Source organism: Gymnoscopelus braueri (genome assembly GCF_963280865.1).
Source record: "Gymnoscopelus braueri genome assembly, chromosome: 22".
Taxonomy (NCBI): Eukaryota; Metazoa; Chordata; class Actinopteri; order Myctophiformes; family Myctophidae; genus Gymnoscopelus; species Gymnoscopelus braueri.
In genome coordinates this window covers 12,477,890-12,497,310 of record NC_137624.1, presented here as the reverse complement: position 1 = coordinate 12,497,310, position 19,421 = coordinate 12,477,890, and the positions used below count along the sequence as shown (strand labels likewise).

At 40.1% G+C, this 19,421-nt stretch overlaps 1 protein-coding gene across 1 annotated transcript in view; it reads left to right on the top strand.

Moving 5' to 3' along the window:
• Positions 1-19,421, top strand: part of ulk1b (unc-51 like autophagy activating kinase 1) — a 49,267-nt gene that overhangs the window by 11,624 nt on the left and 18,222 nt on the right. The window contains exons 4-12 of the mRNA XM_080419962.1: positions 8,243-8,275; positions 9,539-9,575; positions 12,601-12,774; positions 14,255-14,328; positions 14,560-14,661; positions 16,558-16,616; positions 17,525-17,607; positions 18,278-18,328; positions 19,057-19,148. Of these exons, the coding sequence (XP_080276088.1) occupies positions 8,243-8,275; positions 9,539-9,575; positions 12,601-12,774; positions 14,255-14,328; positions 14,560-14,661; positions 16,558-16,616; positions 17,525-17,607; positions 18,278-18,328; positions 19,057-19,148 (705 nt within the window). The remainder of the gene's footprint in view (positions 1-8,242; positions 8,276-9,538; positions 9,576-12,600; positions 12,775-14,254; positions 14,329-14,559; positions 14,662-16,557; positions 16,617-17,524; positions 17,608-18,277; positions 18,329-19,056; positions 19,149-19,421) is intronic.

The following is a 19,421-nucleotide window of genomic DNA, read 5'->3' as shown; positions in this document are numbered from 1 at the left end:
TAACCTGTAGTATTTTCTTAGCCGCAGTCCCAGCTTTCACATAATATAACCTGTAGTATTTTCTTAGCCGCAGTCCCAGCTTTCACATAATATAACCTGTAGTATTTTCTTAGCCGCAGTCCCAGCTTTCACATAATATAACCTGTAGTATTTTCTTAGCCGCAGTCCCAGCTTTCACATAATAACACATAACGACACATAACGTACACAACTTAGGCTACACGCTATCTTCTCCCATGTACCCGGCGTGGTTTGCGGTTTAGAGATCCTAGTAAAGGCCACTTATTGTATTGTCTCAGTAAACTGTTGGATCATAGAATACAGAGAGACAGTGTAGTGTCTCAGTAAACCATAGGATCATAACGTACACTGAGACAGTGTGGTCTATCAGTAACCTATAGGACCACAGAACACAGAGAAACAGTGTAGTGTCTCAGTAAACTATAGGACCACAGAATACAGAGAAACAGTGTAGTGTCTCAGTAAACTATAGGACCACAGAATACAGAGAAACAGTGTAGTGTCTCAGTAAACTATAGGACCACAGAATACAGAGAAACAGTGTAGTGTCTCAGTAAACTATAGGACCATTATGACAATTGTAAGGATATTTTCATGCAGGCACACAGACAAACCCCCAGCACCTAGTGTAAAACTAATATTAGATAAATTCACCCGCACCGAAAACCAAAGCGTGAAAAAGTGGTATTTCGAGGTACAACAAAAATAAATCCATATATTTATATATATAGCCATGCATTGCTCGAACACCCAAGTTGGATCGTGGGTTATTCTAGAGGCCTTGACATGAATATATATATAAATAAAGACAAATAACTGATAGTAACAGCTGATAGTTAAACATCCGTGTAAAAAAACGTCGGGGTGTCTCCGGTGGTCTCATAAACATATACAGAGACAGTTGCTGGGAGGATCAACTCGGTCCACCCAGCCACGCTAACAGGACATCATGGGGTATATGAAGTACAGAGCCTAAGTATTAAACACAAAGGTCATTCAATCTGCTGTTCAGTGGTGACTTCACATGTATGCAATCATATTTACACATTGTCTTTAATAATTGACCTAAATTTGGTATAATACAATTCACATATAGCACCGTGTGTACCCTTCCTGGGGCCCCAAGGAATTGTAGCACATAGTGTATGGGCGAATTGTTATTTGGATCTTATGGATCCAGCGGTCGTCTGGACTGGACAGGGTCACGGTCGGGGTCACCAGCTGATGTGCCGTGACAGACCTGTCACTCTTGGTTCAATAAACCCTAAAGTCCAGTTTATAGACGACATACACAGAAATTACCTTTTACATGCGCAAGGCATCTTTATTGACAAACAAGGGAGATTCCCTCTATACTATGTGAATAAAAGAACAGCAAATTAATGATATTAAAACAATACGACCTGATATTTTACGAAGGCAATTCGTTCCACATCTAGGTCTGCATGCAAACAAGCGTTCGGTTGAGCGCCTGGAGAATTCTGAAGTTCTTATCTATTACATTCAGTATATCAACGCTGTGGCTATCAAGGCCTGTCTTCTGACTGCACTCTATAAAGTAAAGGTTGACGGCCCAAGGTTCCACAATGGACCATCAGTCACTACAATTACTGTAACTCACTGGTTCACATTATTGTATATGCACACTTACAGGCCTAGGACTGGGAGCTAACATAAATCCTGTCATTTGCTGCAGACCCGATCTCTAGCTACTAGCTATAATGTTCAGATATATAAATTAAAGAAGAGTGATATCATAAACATGCTTGACATAACATGCTAACATGCTTCAAACAACAGCTCCACCAACAACAGCCCATAAGTGTCTATTAGTATTATACATTTATATTTTATTGTATTCCTATAAGTATTAATAATAGATTAATACTTAATTATGTTATCTTATCTTTAAAAAAAAAAATCCACACTGATGAGGAAGCTTGAAATACAAAAACTTCACTGTCTAAAATGTTGCTACGAGCTGTATAGCACGTGGATGTGGCAGAATCTTTAACCATGCACACACAGCACAGCAGTGGGGCAACCTTTAGGCCAGGGGTGGGCAACTTTGTAGATGGTGAGGGCCACAAAATTTCCTCAATCACTCTGGGGGGCCGCATTGTTTATCGGCAGGGACCCCCCCCCCCCGTCCAAAACGGTCCGGGGGCGGTGCGCCGGTTCGGACCCTGCCCCTGTTTATTGGCACTCTCGCCAGTAGTACCCCATTACTCAAAAAGCCCATAATAGTCACATATGTGATAAATAAGGGATATTAACTATTATTATTTGTTATAACTTTGTTTTTATTTAGCATTTAGTAATGCTTCTATCAACTTACTACAGCTGTACTGCTAAACAAAACTTCACATTCCTGAGTATGCCTTTCAGAGTATTGCTGTAACCTTGGCTTAAAAATATACAAAAATGAACACTAGAATTATTGTTAATAAGGCTTCTATTAAAATAAACGAGAGCGCGCTCTACTGGTGGACTGTTGTAATTAAAATGGTTCATGGAAAGTTGCATGTTTGGAACAGTTGAAGGCAATAGTTCACCATTTCGGATATGTTTAGATAACTGTGTTTTTCTTTGATTTAAATATTATTTTTTTTGGCCTGGGGCCGCATTGAGTGACGCCAGTTGCCCATCCCTGCTTTAGGCCATGGGTCTTCAACAGGGGGTCCGACTACGGGGGGCCGCCACATGTTTGTGTGATAGGAACTACTTTAACGACTTGAACCCTAGCATCCCTATTCTGGGGAGAACATTGCGACGCGTTTTGAACTTGTAGATTAGCTATTCTCAGACAGTGAAGAGATTTGGTATGGAGCGAAACGAGCAGACCAAGTACAGAGCCAAAGGTCAAGTTAACTAAGTATTGAGGATTTTAAGTCGACTGGGGTCTGAAAATACACATTAACATGAATACAACATATTAATAGAAAAGATTGTGTAAACAAACAATAAAACATTACATTACACAACACTGATTATAGTGTTGTCAAACAAGTCTATGAAGTTTGAAGAAATCTATGAAAATTTGTTCTGCGACACAATCTTATACAATATGTAGTGGGGGTCCCTGCGTTGTCTCTCTCTCAGCTAAGGGGTCCTTGGCCTGAATAATTTGGAAGTTTGGAATTTTTGAAGACCCTTGCTTTAGTCAATTGATCACAAAATCTCCATATCTACATTACACATTGGCTTATTTTGTTATTTTCAGTGGAACTGGAAAACGCATGCTTTTGCATATTCATGGCAACACTAAAGCCTGATTTTATGCTTGGTTGCGCACTGGTGTTGCGCCCTGAAAATAGCAGATGTGCAAGCTTGTAGATTTGCTATTTTTGGAGCACCACACCGGCACGCAACTAAGTATAAAGTAAGCATACAAGCTTAGCCTATTTTTGTTGCTGAGAGCACAGTTTAATAAAAGGAATAACTTTTAGAAAAAGAGGACGACACTTGCAACAGTTGCATAGCAACTGCAGTGCCAGCTCTTTCCTCAAACTTTTGTTTTGGGATCCTAGCTAATCGGATGTAGCCTGTGGGTACATCACAGGGGTGATGGGAATGGATGACTGTGACAACAGCCCTGTCAAAACAGTTACTCTGAGACCGCCACAGTAAAATCCTCAGTGTTAACTCTTGCGTGTGTAAAAATGCCTCCCAAAATGGACAGGTCTATTTTTACACTCTGATAAGGCGATAAAGCATTGAAGCTACAAACTGACGCCCCGACACTTGTCACTGCTTGACGGATGTCACCAAATCGTGGGATAAAAAAACCAAAAAACATTTATTTACCCATTTGAATGGTTTTTCTCAGAACATGTAATCTCAATATAGCAGTTTCTTTTTTCTTTTTTTTTTACTTTTCTATACAAATAAATTGTATTCATTTGTATTGCCCTTCCCGCATGCATGTGCGTATGGTTTGCAATGTGCATTATTGGCCTGTCTGTCTGTCAAGGGCACCCAACATCTAGTTATTGATTGTGGGAATTTGAAACCCATTATCTCACTTTGCAGAACTATGCATTATTACCTCTGTTGTTAGATTACAGGCACAACATTGCACAGCTGACATTGTTAAAGGGATATTTCACTTTCAAATAAAACTAGAAAAAGTGCTCCTCGAAGCACAGGTCTCCGCCAGGTCAGGTAGGTTATTGTGGGCCAACAATGTTCGGAATTTGCCAATCAGGATGGAATATGAAAAATAGGACAGAACCATCTTGATCACTTGACTATAGAGATAATGGGTACCGATTTGCATGATGATTGGACAACATTTGTAGGAGTAATACAACAAAGAAAAGTTTTGAAAAAATTGGCCTCCTGGTGGCGCTATAATAGGACAATGTTAAAGGGTGGCATTTGTTCTTCAACTTAGTGCGAATGTGCTTGTAAAGTGTCGCCTCAATCGGACGCTGCGTTCATGATTTGTGGCATTTTGTTCAAAACGGGCCACTTCTGCAAACTTTAGATGTCATTGTTAGCCAATCAGGATGAAATATGAAAAATCAAACAGTTCCATCTTGATCACATGACTATAGAGATCATGTGTACCGATTTGTGTGAAATTTGGATAAAATGTGAAGGCTTAATATCCAAAAATTTGTTTTACATAAGTCGGCCTCTTGGTGGCGCTATAAAAGGCAAATGTGAAAAATGCAGGGCGGATGTTTTTCCTTGGCCTCTAGGGAGTGTGCGTGCAAAGTTTCACGCAGATCGGTGCAGTTATAGTTAAAAACACAAATCAGCCTTTTATAGCGCCACCATGAGGCTGATGTGAAAAATGTCAGGTGGCATTTCTTCCTCGGCCTAGTGGGAATGTGTTTGTGAAATTTCACGGAAATCACAAGCTGCGTTCATGATTTGAGGCATTTTGTTCAAAACGGACCAATCCTGCAAATTTTGGAAGGCAACCTTAGCCAATGAGGATGGAATATGGGAAATCGGACAGATCCGTGTTGATCACATGACTATAGAGCATCGCAGTTCCCGCCCACTTCCTGGTTTTTCGTGGTGCCGGAAGAAACAACTCAATGCATTTTTCCCATTGACATTTCCAAAAATATTTATATCTATTAATTTAAGCCTCGAATCAAGCCATCATGACATGACATGAATCATGACCATAAAACGTTTGATTCTGTGATTTTTTTTTGTGTTGAAAACGGCAAAACAAAGGGTATTTATTAAATATAGTATATCATATAATTAAATATAAAATTTAAAAAAATCACAGAAAAAAAACGTTTTATGGTCATGATTCATGTCATGTCATGATGGCTTGATTCGAGCCTTAAATTAATAGATATAAATATTTTTGGAAATGTCAATGGGAAAAATGCATTGAGTTGTTCCTTCCGGCACCACGAAAAACCAGGAAGTGGGCGGGAACTGCGATGCTCTATAGAGATCCTGTGTACCGATTTGCATGACGTTTGGATAAAATCTGTAGGAGTAATATTAAAAAATGGGTTTTGCACAAATCGGCCTCCAGGTGGCGCTATAACAGGCCCATGTGAAAATTGAGGCAGAGGTTCTGAATTGGCATCCAGGGAGAGTGTGTGCACAGTTTCGCAGCAACCGGGCCAACGGTGCCGGAGATTAGCTGGTAACACACGGACAGGACACACACACACGGACACACGGACGGAAGGACGGACAGGGGGTAAAACATACTCTCTCGCCATGCCTTTCGGCCTGGCGGAGACAATAAAAATGTTTCCATTACTTTTTAATAATTTTTTTAAATGTTTATTTTATTTGAAAGTGAAATATCCCTTTAATGCTGCTCTGTTGCTAAACAGGGTTGTTACCAACCAGCCACCAAGCCACTCCACAATACTTCGAATAGAAACTGGTAGTGAGTATCCTCTATCCAGACCTACATTATTTACAATGTGTTCAACTGTTAGATTAAACTTAATCTGACAAGGAACACGCACAATAGATCTACCAGATTATACATCATGCTGGGTTAAAGCATCAATGGCCAGACAATAAACAAAATTGCTTTAAATGAATAAAATGTAAGCGTGTAAAACATGTAAAATATGTACTATGCAGTGAAGATATCCCGCACATGGCCAAAACATTTTAAACTAACAAAATAGCTCTGTGGCCCTAGAATTTATAATCAACACTTCTTTCAGTTGAAAATATGTTCTTTTCGTCGAGCGACACGTCACATAACACAATGTCACCGGCGTAAGACGGGTTTAAGAGAAAACATAAGGCCTACGAAAACAAGTTTGTGTTCAAGTAGATGAAGAAGACATGAAACATTTTAAGAGAATAATTTAGCACTGAAAGATAGGGTGTGTACTATCTGCTGTCCTGACTGGTGTCAGAGTGGTCAGTCTACCCTTTGAGGTTGGAAATATCTGGTCGTCAGGGTTACAAAATCGAGGGATAAAAATTAAAGTAAGTAAAAAAAAGAAGAAAAAAAAAATCTGGTCATAACATAACCATCAACAACAATCCTCAATCATTTCATGTTGACAGTGGTCCTCTGCGTTTTTGGTTTAAAATGGCTTGCTGTGCAGTTTTTCCAAGTGCAGAAAATATGATTACTGCAGTTTTGTTAGAGCAAATGTTAGCTAGGTTGTTGTTTTAACTAGCTGTAGTTTTCAGTATGGTATAATTTTCAGACTGTGGTGTTGCACAGCTGCTGTAAGAATGTAGCAGAGGAAACGCTGCCAATGGAAACCAGATGGCTGATCCTGGTTGAAAATGGTTGGTTGGTTGGTGCCCATCCTTGGCAAAGCAGGTCTCAAAGAAACAACCTCCAAACTGCTGACTCGACTGCATTAGACACAGAGCTCTGGTCTCTGATTGGTTGTTTTAAAGACAACAATGAGATGAATACCGAGGCCCAGAACACGGTCATCTGTTACCATGTGATAAGAGGGTTTTTTCAAGTGGGCTGCACCAAGTCTTGTTTTTCTAAGGCTTCTGCTACAGACAGGTTGTTTGAAAGAGGGGAGACGAGTAGATCAGAGTACGGGGTAGTGGGATTGGAGGGTTTTTAATCCCCTGAGCGTTTACAAAGCCAAACACACTCAAGTTATTAACCACAAGAATCCTAGCGTCCCTATTCTGGTCATGTCATATTAGGTGAACATTCGGCAAAAATTGATCTAAAAGTTCACAATTGAGAGCTTGTAGATCAGCTATTTTCAGCAAAAAGAAGAGTGAAAAAAGGAGGACCAATTGTAGACCCCTTGGGGGTCAGCGAAGTACATATATAGTATATACTATGGTTTAAAAGTTAATGGAAGAATGAATACTGAGTTATGTCTGTTTGTGAACAAAATATTTTACAGCATGATTTGATTCTCACCAACTTTGCTGGACTACAGTTACAGTACATGTCGTCAGGGATAAATGATTGGCAAGTCATATTTCCAATTGAGTACATTATTTTTATTTATTTATCTCAATAGCAAGGGAAGTAAACCAGAACGTTGTTAAAAGCTGTATCTGCCATAAAGATAGCGTAATCTAGCATATTGGTCCATATGCCAAGTTCTACTAATTCAAATGATGCATACTTGGGCCAAGTGTCATTGATTTTGTAGGGTCCCCTTCATAAAGAATTACACAAAGAACACATTGTGTGATTTTCCTGTTTGTCATAGAAAAAAAATGGGTCGCAAAAATACAGCCAAACTGAAACATATGGCCACCAAGCATACGTACAAAATGAGCCAAGTATTTTTTTTTTAATACCAGTGAATCAGTGAATAGCAGTTATTATTTATCATTTGGGTAGCTGGACAGTTAAGCAGCTTCTTGTCATTAGTGGCGAAAAACAATTATGCAGAATATTTTGTGGGCACTTATCCGAGTTTGTTTGATGTTGCTATGCATCATCGACATGTTGTAGTGTGCTGCTACAGCCTGATTCCTTCACTTTTACCAAAATGATATTTACATGATGTATAAAGTATTTCTACATTTGTTCAAAAATATGAAGGTCTGCCCTTGTCCCTCCTTTGACTTGTCCAATCATTGCTGCTGCTGTGATTGGCCCAAAGCATATTATGTTCCTTATTTCTTTATCATGAATTGTCAATTATGAAGAACCATGGACATGTAACATATTTTGGCATGAACATTAATACTGGCTCTGTTGCACACACGCACACAAAAATAACACTTTCCTTTGTCTTCTGTCACTGACGTGTTAATTTCTGCCCTCCAGGAAACTGCCAGCTCAGTGTACCTGGTAATGGAGGTAAGTTTGGTGTGATGTTCATCTTTGTTTGCTTAATGCTGATGTATTGGTTCAGCTCTGACAGGGGATGCGCTATAATTAGCCTTGTCCTCCGGCAGCCTGGCTACAGGCTGGGAAATGACCACCAGGCAAATCCTGCAAACTTTTGACTGTGGCTGTTAAGTTTAATTAGTAACTAACTACTTGTCTTTACTGATAATTTTGCCAGGTAGCCACCCAGCCCTCTTTTATAGGTTCTTTAACTTTTCTTTTTTTGTCTAGCCAGAAAAATATTAACAATATCAAATTAATAAATGCATCACTGGGATGTTTATTAAAATCCCTACCTGGAAGCCATGAAAATTTGGAGGGAACCACTACAAACGCAGGTCACACAGTAGAATGACCTTTTTACAATGTGTAGTACTTGTAGTAAAGCAGAGATGAGTCTCCCCAGTGCCAACCATCTGGCAATATGTTGATCAGGTTATTAATCCAAACTTGATTACCTCAAAGTAGCTTTTATGTCATCTGTTCCAGGGATGCCAGGATTAGGTTTCAAGTACATACTTTTAAGGCTCATGAAAAGGGGGTCTTTAATCTTTTTTTTCTTCTTCTTTGCATAAAGTGGAGCTTAAATAAGTTTTTCTCCAGGAGAAGAAAATAGGGAATTAAGACTTTGTTCCATAGGAAAGTTAGGAAAGGAAAGTTAGGAAAGGGCATTAAAGATATGATAGGAAATATCCATTTATTTTTTACACCAGATGGCACTGGCTAACGATAATGGTTGGACTAATGGCTTGCTCCAAGTCTATGAATGGATGCCCCCAGATTGGGGGTATTCACTATGAATTGACTAACTAACCGAGAAGTACATCATTTCTAAACTGTGATATTGAAGAACCAGTGATTAGCCATGAGAATAGAAACATCCAATACATTTTCTATATCTCCCTTCTGTTTCTTACCATCTACCTTACTTGAAAAGGAAATGAGGGTTGGGGTCTGCTATCAAAGCACCGCCCAATCCTCAGTGTTCAAAAGAATTCATTCATATTTATGCTCTGGAAAAAAAGGCAACAACGGAACTCCAGCGTAAATGCTACCATCCTTTGATCTGCTTCATTTATTAGTCACTTCAGACGGAGGCTGTTGTCAGATAATGCAAGGCCCTGTGTTGCTTCAGTTATTCAGCTTTACTGCATTATTATTAGCCTCACTGGCAGAGCTATTGTTTGCTAAATGTATTCCTTTTCATGTATCTCTCTCTCTCTCCAATTCTAGTACTGCAACGGTGGGGACCTGGCAGACTATTTACACTGTAAGTGGAACATTTTTATCAGAATGACAACCCTGGCTGTCAAACAGACTCTTCAGTGATACGGTATATATATATATATATATATTAAGATGTCATGCGTTCAGGCCAAAGGGGCGACGTGACAAGTTGCGACATCAGTCACTCTGCCATGACACTTGAACATTAGTCCAAACAAGTATCCAACTAACTCTCAAAACCAGTGGGAAATTGTTTAAGACAGGAGTGCCACTGACCATCATTTTAAATATCGTTCAAAATGAAAAGCTGCTCAGGGGGATTTGGACTTGAATGCATCGATATCCAGAGAGTAATTTAGTCTTTAAGACAGAATCCCAGCATGACAGCGTTGCAGCCGTACGTTTTTCCGAGGTAAACTGGACGTCTTCAGTACATGAAAGGGAATTGAATGATTGGACATGGCAGTCAGGATGTTCCAGTAGATGAAAGGGAATGGAATGATTTAACTATGTCTAATGAGGGGTGTGGGCTCCAAGCCTCCAACCAAGCAGGACGTGGTGAGAATTTGGGCTGACTGCAGTCTGCGTGCCATTCTGCCTCACATAGCTTTCCCTTCCTTACCCTGAAATTGGAGTTCACGCGTTTGTTGTGCATAACAAGGAGACACAGCTCCCAGGTTTCCTCCTTTACACATAGTTTCGGGCTGTAAACAGTGTTCATTATTAACAGCTCAGGTAGTCTTCAATTAGCTGTGAGCCTACTGCTTCCTATTGCTGTAAAAAGCTCACTTTGAAACAAAAGTGTGGCGTTGCTATGAATGGAAATACCAATTTTATGTCTATGGTTGAAACCGTCTGTTTAGTTTTTGCTCAGATTTGACAAATTTGACTGTTTAGTTTTTGCTCAGATTTGACAAATTTGACTGATTTAAGTAGTAAGTCAGTTATGCCTTGTGAAGAGTTAAATGAAATATGCCAAATTTATAAGAAACCTAGGAGTGTCTATCCCTGTGTGATCATGTTTTAAAGAAGAGTGGCAGGTAAAGATGTAGTTCTGATTTGACTAATTGTAAAAAAGAAAAAGAAAATAATCTGAGGCAGACAATGAGCTACCATTGCCTACCAGACAAAGGCTGCTCATGTTTTGTCTGTGAATTGTACCGGCCACTTTGGCATACAACCAGGGGTGTAATGGTGATTTCTTTACTGGCGGAACACTATTTTAACGACGTCACGTGCACGCACGCGCACATTCTATTTTACCTTAATATGTGATTAATTTTACTTAGGTTTATTGGTGCTTAAATAGTAGGAAACATGTTTCTATAGGAAATGAATAGTTTTTATCTTAGTTTCAGTCTTTGTAAATCTTCTCAAGGAATGCCTTGAATTATAGAAGCTGAAACTGTTACTGAATAAGACAACTTTGTCGGTTCAACACATGTTTATTGCCGGCTCTCTCGCCGCTCCGACCTGTACGTTCCACAAACCGACAACAAGTGAGGACCCTCCCCATCCGGTCTCCCTTTCAGTATAATAGTTCCCGAATGCCTCACAGTGCACCACATTTTACACTGGTCATAGTTCACAGGAAAAATGTATTAACTTGACAAACTCACTGTCTTTAAAAAAAACAACAACATTGCAATAAATGTCTCTTCTTTGACGGTGGCTGAGGCATTCTTGTTGCGTGCAGATAGGATACTGGCAGCACTGGGCAGCAGTAAGGCTACTGTAGCCAAAATGCAGTGTTGCTTACTTTCTACCGTGTGAGTGAGGACACATTTGCACACACACCTGCACACCCGTTATGCAAAGCAGCCGTTGGGGTTCTTGGCTCATGAATCGAGGGGAACGCATTCCAGCATGCACGCGCGTTCACACCCGTGCGCGCGATCCTGCCAAAAAAGCTGGTGGAGCGCTGTGGTGTCACGTGAAGCAACCAGTGCACCCCTGCATACAACCAACAATTCTTAAAACAAGGGCATCCTGAGAGGTGTGCATAGTTGAACTTTGACCACCAAATTGCACCAAAAGTCAGATATTGTTTGGCCTAGTGTTGTGATTTGATAGTGTATTGACTATTGAGTCATTGCAGACAGAGATACTCACTCGCTCACTCGCTCACTCACTGAAGAATAGCCGGATTCACCACGGTGGATTCAAACCCCTAGACTCTGCGGTGGTGGGCAGGTACTTATCCACTGCCGTTACCCGAGTGCCCTTTTTTTAAGACCCTTCCAGGGGGGCGGGGGGTAGATTCTGTTTCAGCTTCACCCAGCTGATGGCTGCGTAGGTGGTCATGATGAGTGCTCGGGGGGAGGAGGGCTGTAGTGTTATGGGTTAAGTATCTTGCTCAGGGACACGTAGACATGGGTGGGCCGGGAGGTAAACCGGTGACCTTCTAATTACCAGACAGCCTCTCTACGCCCCAAAGGCGTTATCTTTACTCCCTAATGCAACGTTGTGCTCCACGGCGAAAAGAACACATCACGGCGCGTTTTGATTTTGTAGATTGTAGATCGGCTATTTTTGGCATGGGTCACCATCATACATGTATGAATCAGGCTTTAAGCTACACCGTACTGCACCTCCTCTGCATGAAGGAGATGTTTGGAAGGAAGGAAGCAGGAGAAAGCTTGAGGGTGGGTGTGTGAGAAGGGAGGGAGAAGAAAAAGTTAAAAGTTCAGTTGAAGTTCACACATTTTTCCTCTTGAGTCATGGTGAAATATTTAGAAACAAAATGACTCAGCATGTTTTTCTAGATTTATTTGAGGCCAGACATACTGTACAGAAAGTAAAGTAAAAGTAAAACTCTGATCCTCATTTGCATACAGTGGATTTCAAAATACAATTAAATAAAAGTCAAATTAAAGTTGGATAGCTCGTTAAACTGTCAACTGTCCTATATCAACCTGTCCAACCTCAACTATGCACTCCTGAAGATCACAAATATTGCAATGTCATTGATTTAATCACTCTTTCAGAATCATATATTTTCTCTGCATATTAATATTATGGTCCCCCCCAATGAATCAACGTTTAAGTGAATGTACTTTCTTCTGCAGCCAAAGGCACCCTGAGTGAGGACACCATTCGGGTTTTCCTGCAACAGATTGCAGGGGCCATGAAAGTCCTACATGGCAAAGGCATCATCCACAGAGACCTTAAACCACAGAACATCCTGCTGTCCTACCCCCCGGGTCGCAAGTCTCATTTGGCCAACACCTGCATCAAGATAGGTATGTACGTATGTATGTGTGTGCATGTCTGAGCGCGTGCATGAGAGGACACCCTTGAATAATGGCATAACTGACCCTTGTGCTTAATGGATCTCTCCTCGGGAAACGGATATCCTTGTAACCGCACTTGATTACAGTTATTCTCCGGGGTGTAATATGTTTATTCTTAACACATCACAAATGATGCCATTATTTGAATTTGTCTCTCACCGTGTTTTTTTCGTGGAGTGAAGTTGTTGAATAAAATAAGTGGAAACTCTTTGAGTCACTTTCACGGTTATCAAGGACCTTTTTTTCAGTACATTATTTCTAGTTTTCCATTTTATAAAAGTATAGGTCACAATGCTACAAATACATGCAAACTAAGTCAAACCATGAATCAGGTATAATTTCTTGTGGTAATGTCAGGTTTATATTTATATGATGGTAGTCAAAAGGGAAATAACAAAGAAAGGATACAAATAAGCACATTTGGGTAGCGTGTAACCCAACAAAGTATTGGTCAATGCAGTGCCGGTGTGTGACAAGAATAGATCTCAAATTCTACCTATATGGACTTTTTCAGTATGGACTTTTTCAGACTTTTCCTAGAACAAGGACCAATAGATCGACAGGGATGTTCACCTTGCAAATAAAGTTTATTTCCTCGCAAATCCTGTGCCGGAACCATTTAATGGCAGGACATTCCCAAACAGTAAAATCCTCAGTGCTGATCATTTAACTCTTGAGGTCCCCAAATGGACACTAATGGGTCCATTTGGTTACATTTCATTTCAACTCATTTGTCTGAGTTACAAATGATGACCTTTTGTGCAAGAGTTGAAGTGTAGAGAGGGAAGCACAGAGAGCTGCTTGGAAGTGGACTAATATGAGTATGGCTGTAATTTTTTTCCACGGTGGGAATTGGCTGCCCTGTCGGATTGGGAAGACTGTGGCATGCATCAGTCATGATCACAGCAGTGTGTTATAAGCCTCATGCCTCTGTCGAAACCTGTCCCCACGCACAACTTTACATGTACACAGAAGAGTGGTGAAGCTCATGGTTCAGTTATTATCAGAGGATAGGTTGCATGTTAGACTTTAATTGAATGTCTTTACACTTAATGTTTTGTGTAAAGCACTTTGAATTGCCTAGTTTGTTCAAGTGTGTTTTATAAACTTGCCGTGCCGTATATGATTTAAGGTATGGTTTTCAGGTATGTAAGGCTACTCTGTCATATTACATTAAACGCTTAAACAGCCATTGGATTCAGCACAGCATTCTTGTCGGTCACAGACATAGTATTTGTGGATAAAATGCCACTCATACATCAAATGGACCACAATGGAAACAAGCTTTTGGCTTTTTATTTGGTGTGTTTTTAACTCGCTTGTACTGCCTGTACCTCAAAAAATTGTTCAAGTATTCAAGCAACCTCTCTCTTTCTCTTGTTTTCTCTTTTATATTTGTCATCTCCCACCCCTCCCTCCCTCTCTTCAGCTGACTTTGGCTTTGCTAGGCATCTCCAGAATAACATGATGGCAGCAACGCTATGTGGGTCCCCTATGTACATGGTGAGCACTTTTAGCTTTTCTTACAATTTGATCACAATTTCAGCCACGATAATGCACTAGCGTTATTACTGGAAAAACACCTTGAAAACCTGTACTTGTATTATTTTCCTGTTGATTGTTTTTCACCCCACTCAGATGATAAAACAATAAAGTGTACCACAGAATCATGAGAACTTCCAGACATCAAACTGAAAAAAAGGTCGTACCATTGTCCTTATCTTTTCCATGCAGGCCCCTGAAGTCATCATGTCACAGAACTATGATGCAAAAGCTGACCTGTGGAGCATCGGAACCATCGTATTTCAGTGTCTGACTGGGAAGGCGCCCTTTCAGGTGAGCACCACATTGTATGTGTCCTGTCCGTGTGTTAGCAGCTAATCTCTGGCACCGTTGGCCCGGTCGCTGCGAAACTGTGCACACACACTCCCTGGATGCCAATTCAGAACATCTGCCTACATTTTTTCACATGGGCCTGTTATAGCGCCACCTGGAGGCCGATTTGTGCAAAACCCATTGTTTACATTACTCCTACAGACTTTATCCAAACGTCATGCAAATCGGTACACAGTATCTCTATAGTCATGTGATCAACACGGATCTGTCCGATTTCCCATATTCCATCCTCATTGGCTAAAGTTCGCTTCCAAAATTTGCAGGATTGGTCCGTTTTGAACAAAATGCCTCAAATCATGAACGCAGCTTGCGATTTCCGTGAAATTTCACAAACACATTCCCACTAGGCCAAAGAAGAAATGCCACCCTTTTTCACATTGGCCTGTTATAGCGCCACCAGCAGGTCTAATTTAGCAAAACTCATTTTTGGAACAAAATGCCTCACATCATGAATGCAGTGTCCGATTGCCGTGAACGACCTAAGAATAAATGGCACCCTTTTCACATTGGCCTATTATAGCGCCACCAGGAGGCCACAATAACGTACCTGACCTGGCGGAGACCTGTGCTCCGAGGAGCACTTTTTCTAGTTATTTTTTATATCGTTGCTGTTGGGCAGAAACGTCTTATCTCCATATTTGTACTTTTTTGTGTTTTTTTTGTAAATTAATGCCCTACTTGATCATACTACAGCGTCACATAGAAGATCTACAAGCTCGAAACATGGCGCGGCGCATTTTGAGGCTCCATACAGTATATGAGCATAACAGGGACACAGACTGACATACTGGTACAAACAAATATAGAAATATAGAACCACAAATACCCATATATGGAGTACCCTGATGACATCAATAGGACATCATAGTACTTGCGTCATAGACTGACCTCGACTCCATATTATTTGGGCATAGTTTCTTCATCTGCGGTAAAAAGGGGAGAGGCTTTACACATGCACAATGCAATCCAGGGCAAGAATGTTGAGACGTGCTATTAGCTACTGTTTCACCTCTTCATGTATGGCATTTATGCAAGAGTGGGTTTTAAGTTAACTTTTCCTCAGTGGTAAGAAAGAGAGATAATATCAGAGAGGATAGATTTGCCAGTGGCTTTAGGTCTAGTACAGTGTGTTAGTTGTGTCTCAGCCATAACTGACACATTATACCATAGATAGGGATGGCTAACTCAGTTCATCAGCTGATGTTTGATTTATGTTTTTGAAGTTATGTTAACTTTACATTGCTGGCTCTATGCATTGCGTGTGTGGAAAGCACGATTTGTGAGACGGTAAACATTCATGCGGATGACCCTAAAAATCTTAACTAAATAAACAAATTAATGTATTAATGCAGGGATTTGCTGTGGTTAGCAGCCATGCAATGCTTTTCTCCCGGCCCTGCAGCATTCTTTTAAAATGATGTCTGTCTCTAATGTACACAGTGACTGTTCTCTGAGATCATGTGAGAGTTCAAAGGCTGGACTGTTTATCTGTGCTGATATGACTTATACTATGAAACATTGCTTTAAGATACTGAGAGTATAGTCTTGTGTAGCCAGATGATCATTTGTTCAACATTTCAATATGTTATTTTATAAACAAACTATTCGAGGGAATTACCTGGATACCTAGATGGGTGCCCACGGCACCCATTAAAGCTCTGCTTACTCTTACGATAGCCTTTACACAGTGCCTGCTTGCACATAATGTCTTCTCTGTGCACTTTCATTATTGCAAGATAATGTATAATGTGTAACTTGTAAAAGCCACATTCATGGACTCAGAACAACACGCACAAAAACAAAATCTCATGCACATTATCTGTGTTTCTTCTGTAGGCAAGCAGTCCCCAGGACCTTCGGCTGTTCTATGAGAAAAATAAGAATCTCAGTCCCAAGTAAGTATTGTCATCATTTCAGTGTGATTTTTCTATTAAGACTGATTGATGTTATATTTGAAGATGGATCTACACACATTGACAAGGAATTTGTGGAAAATCAATCCGGAAAAATTGTCCTTTTTACTTTTAAAGCTGTCATAATTATTTGTCTTATTTCCCATACTAACAAGAGTTTTGTGCTGTTTTATTCACTCAAATAATTTTGTTCTGTAGTGGAGCTTTCTGTTCTGTGAGAGCCCTGTGTGATCTACTGTGTGAATGAAACGCATGTGAAAAGGTCATTATTGTTGAACACTACTCAGTCCCTTTATAGCTCTTTTAAAATGTAGCATCTTATCACAAAACTTAAAATGGATGGATCTCATTCCTGGATGTTGTGCTAATCATGCAACTTTTGCTTAGTGTAGTTATTTAGTTTGAAAAGAACCATACTGGAGACAATGCGTCCATAACAAAGCGTAGATCTGCTATTTTTGCCAAATGTTTGGCTATTATGACATACCCAGCATAGGGACGCTAGGGTTCAAGTGGTTATAAAAGTACGGTAGTTATGTAGTAGAAGTTATTTCAAGTTTTCAAATTGAATAGAGTAAAACTAACAAACTATCTAACTCCCCTGACATGTAAACTAAATATGAACTGTTTTAAATATAAAACAAACATATTATTAATATTATTTTACAAAATGTCAGATTATAGAACCTCAATTGAAGAAAAGAAAAAAATATGATAAAACTTTCCCCTGAGTAGGTGTCATTGTAGTAACAGCAACAGCAAAACATAGCCTTCTTACCACCAACCTTATAACACAATGTTGTATTGCAGTATGTATCACACACTAGTACAGTCGGCTACATGTATGTGGAGGAACATGTATCAAATCTATGTTTTTGCTCAACTCTCAGCATCCCCAGAGAAACGTCGTTCCACTTGAGACATCTGCTGTTGGGACTGCTGCAGAGAAATCACAAGGACCGCATGGACTTCGGTGAGGGGCTACATCTTTTTGAATCGTTCAAAAGTTTTATTTTTTTTAAATACCAAAAACAGGTCTACAAGCTCACAACATGTTGTGACTCGCAATGCAGCGCGTTGTGAGCTTGTAGATCGTCTGTTTGTCGTATGGCGAAGTGGTTAACCTGTAAGTCTTGTCTAGAGTGACTACAGTGAGCGCAACCTGGAAATATATCCAAGTGTGTGTGGTTTTGAGAAGGGAGTTGTGTGAAGGGGATATGTGAACATGAATCTGGAGCAAACGGTATACAAATAAGGTTTGTGAATGGATGATAGCTTTTTGCAACGCTTGCACACATAATATTGTGGGTTACTTACTTAGACTTGTTTTTCTCTTGACCACAAATTTTAAGAATGTTACTTGCATGTTGTTTAGACAGATGCAAAGTTCATTGTTTATCTGGTATCCAAGTTTCTTTGAGGCACAACATTGTTCTGAAGTTTCAGGATGTTTTACTTCCCAAATGTACTTATGATTTACGCCATGATATTGCATATAGCATATTGTATATTTGCATACACTCCCCTGTCTATGAACATACTGAGCAATATTGCGCATTCTGTAAGACAGCATACTGTTAGGATATTGGAACGGTACCATTGATCATTAAATAAAGTTTTTTTTTTTCTTTACTTCTTTCCAGATGAGTTCTTTAGTCATCCTTTCCTGGAAGCAAGCACATCCATGAAAAAGAGTGAGTCAAACTATCTAACAGTCAATACTTACTAAGGTCCATTTGGTCAGATATGTGGTAAAAAAGGCTGGAGATGTGTTTCAGAAAACACCTACAACTTAGCCATATTATAATTGCCTGCACTCAGTGCACTAACAAGGCATCTGCCAATATTCACACTCAGACATTTCTGATAATACTCCAAATGTTTCAATATACTGTATATCCGGAAGGTCACCATCTGTTGGGGGGTAGAATGGGTAACATTTGTGACAGAATGCAGCCAACTAAACGGTGTGAACTTCCATCTACCACGGGCAGTGAGTAAAGTTATCCAGTGAAACTTTAAAGGCTGATCCAATCGTGTTGGTCTTTGCCAAAACCAGCCAAAGCAAATGTCTGTCGAGCCTTGCCAGGCCACAATGAGTGAAGTGAAATGTGCGAGTTGGCTTTGCCTTGTTAAAACCAGCATGATGTGTGCATGACGCTTGAATGAACATGGATATCAATAGAAGCTGTTATGGTCTGGAGTGCTTGAGCCAAACGTCTATTAAACCATGCCGTGTATTTAATGTTTAGCTTTTTCAGGCCACAAGGTTTATAGGTGGCATTGACGTATTGATATGCTGTTTAAGGGACTTTAAGAGGACTTAATATTGAGTTTTGTTACCTGTCCAAATAGTCCAAAGATGAGCAATAATTAGAGTGCGTGCATGTGCACATGTGCCTGCTTCTGTGTTCTCCTACAGCAACTCCGACCGTGACGATGACATGCTTCCCAAGCTCTGCATCAGCCAGTTCTTGTAGCAGTTCCTCCACCTCCCACCTTGCCTCACCACCGGTTTGTTTACCTTTTGTGGTCTAACAACTGTGTGTATTATCTGGGGTGTTATTTGAACTGTCAGAGTTAATACAACACCCCCGATTTGTGTGTGTGTGTGTGTGTGTGTGTGTGTGTGTGTGTGTGTGGGTGGTACGTCTGCGTCTAGTAAGTAGCTCATAAACTATGAGTGCAAGGGGCCTCAGTGTTATCATGATAATGTGCCAAAACGTGATTAGAAGAAACGGGTCAACACAGCATAATGTTTCATCATAATTGCCGTAAAAAAAATAT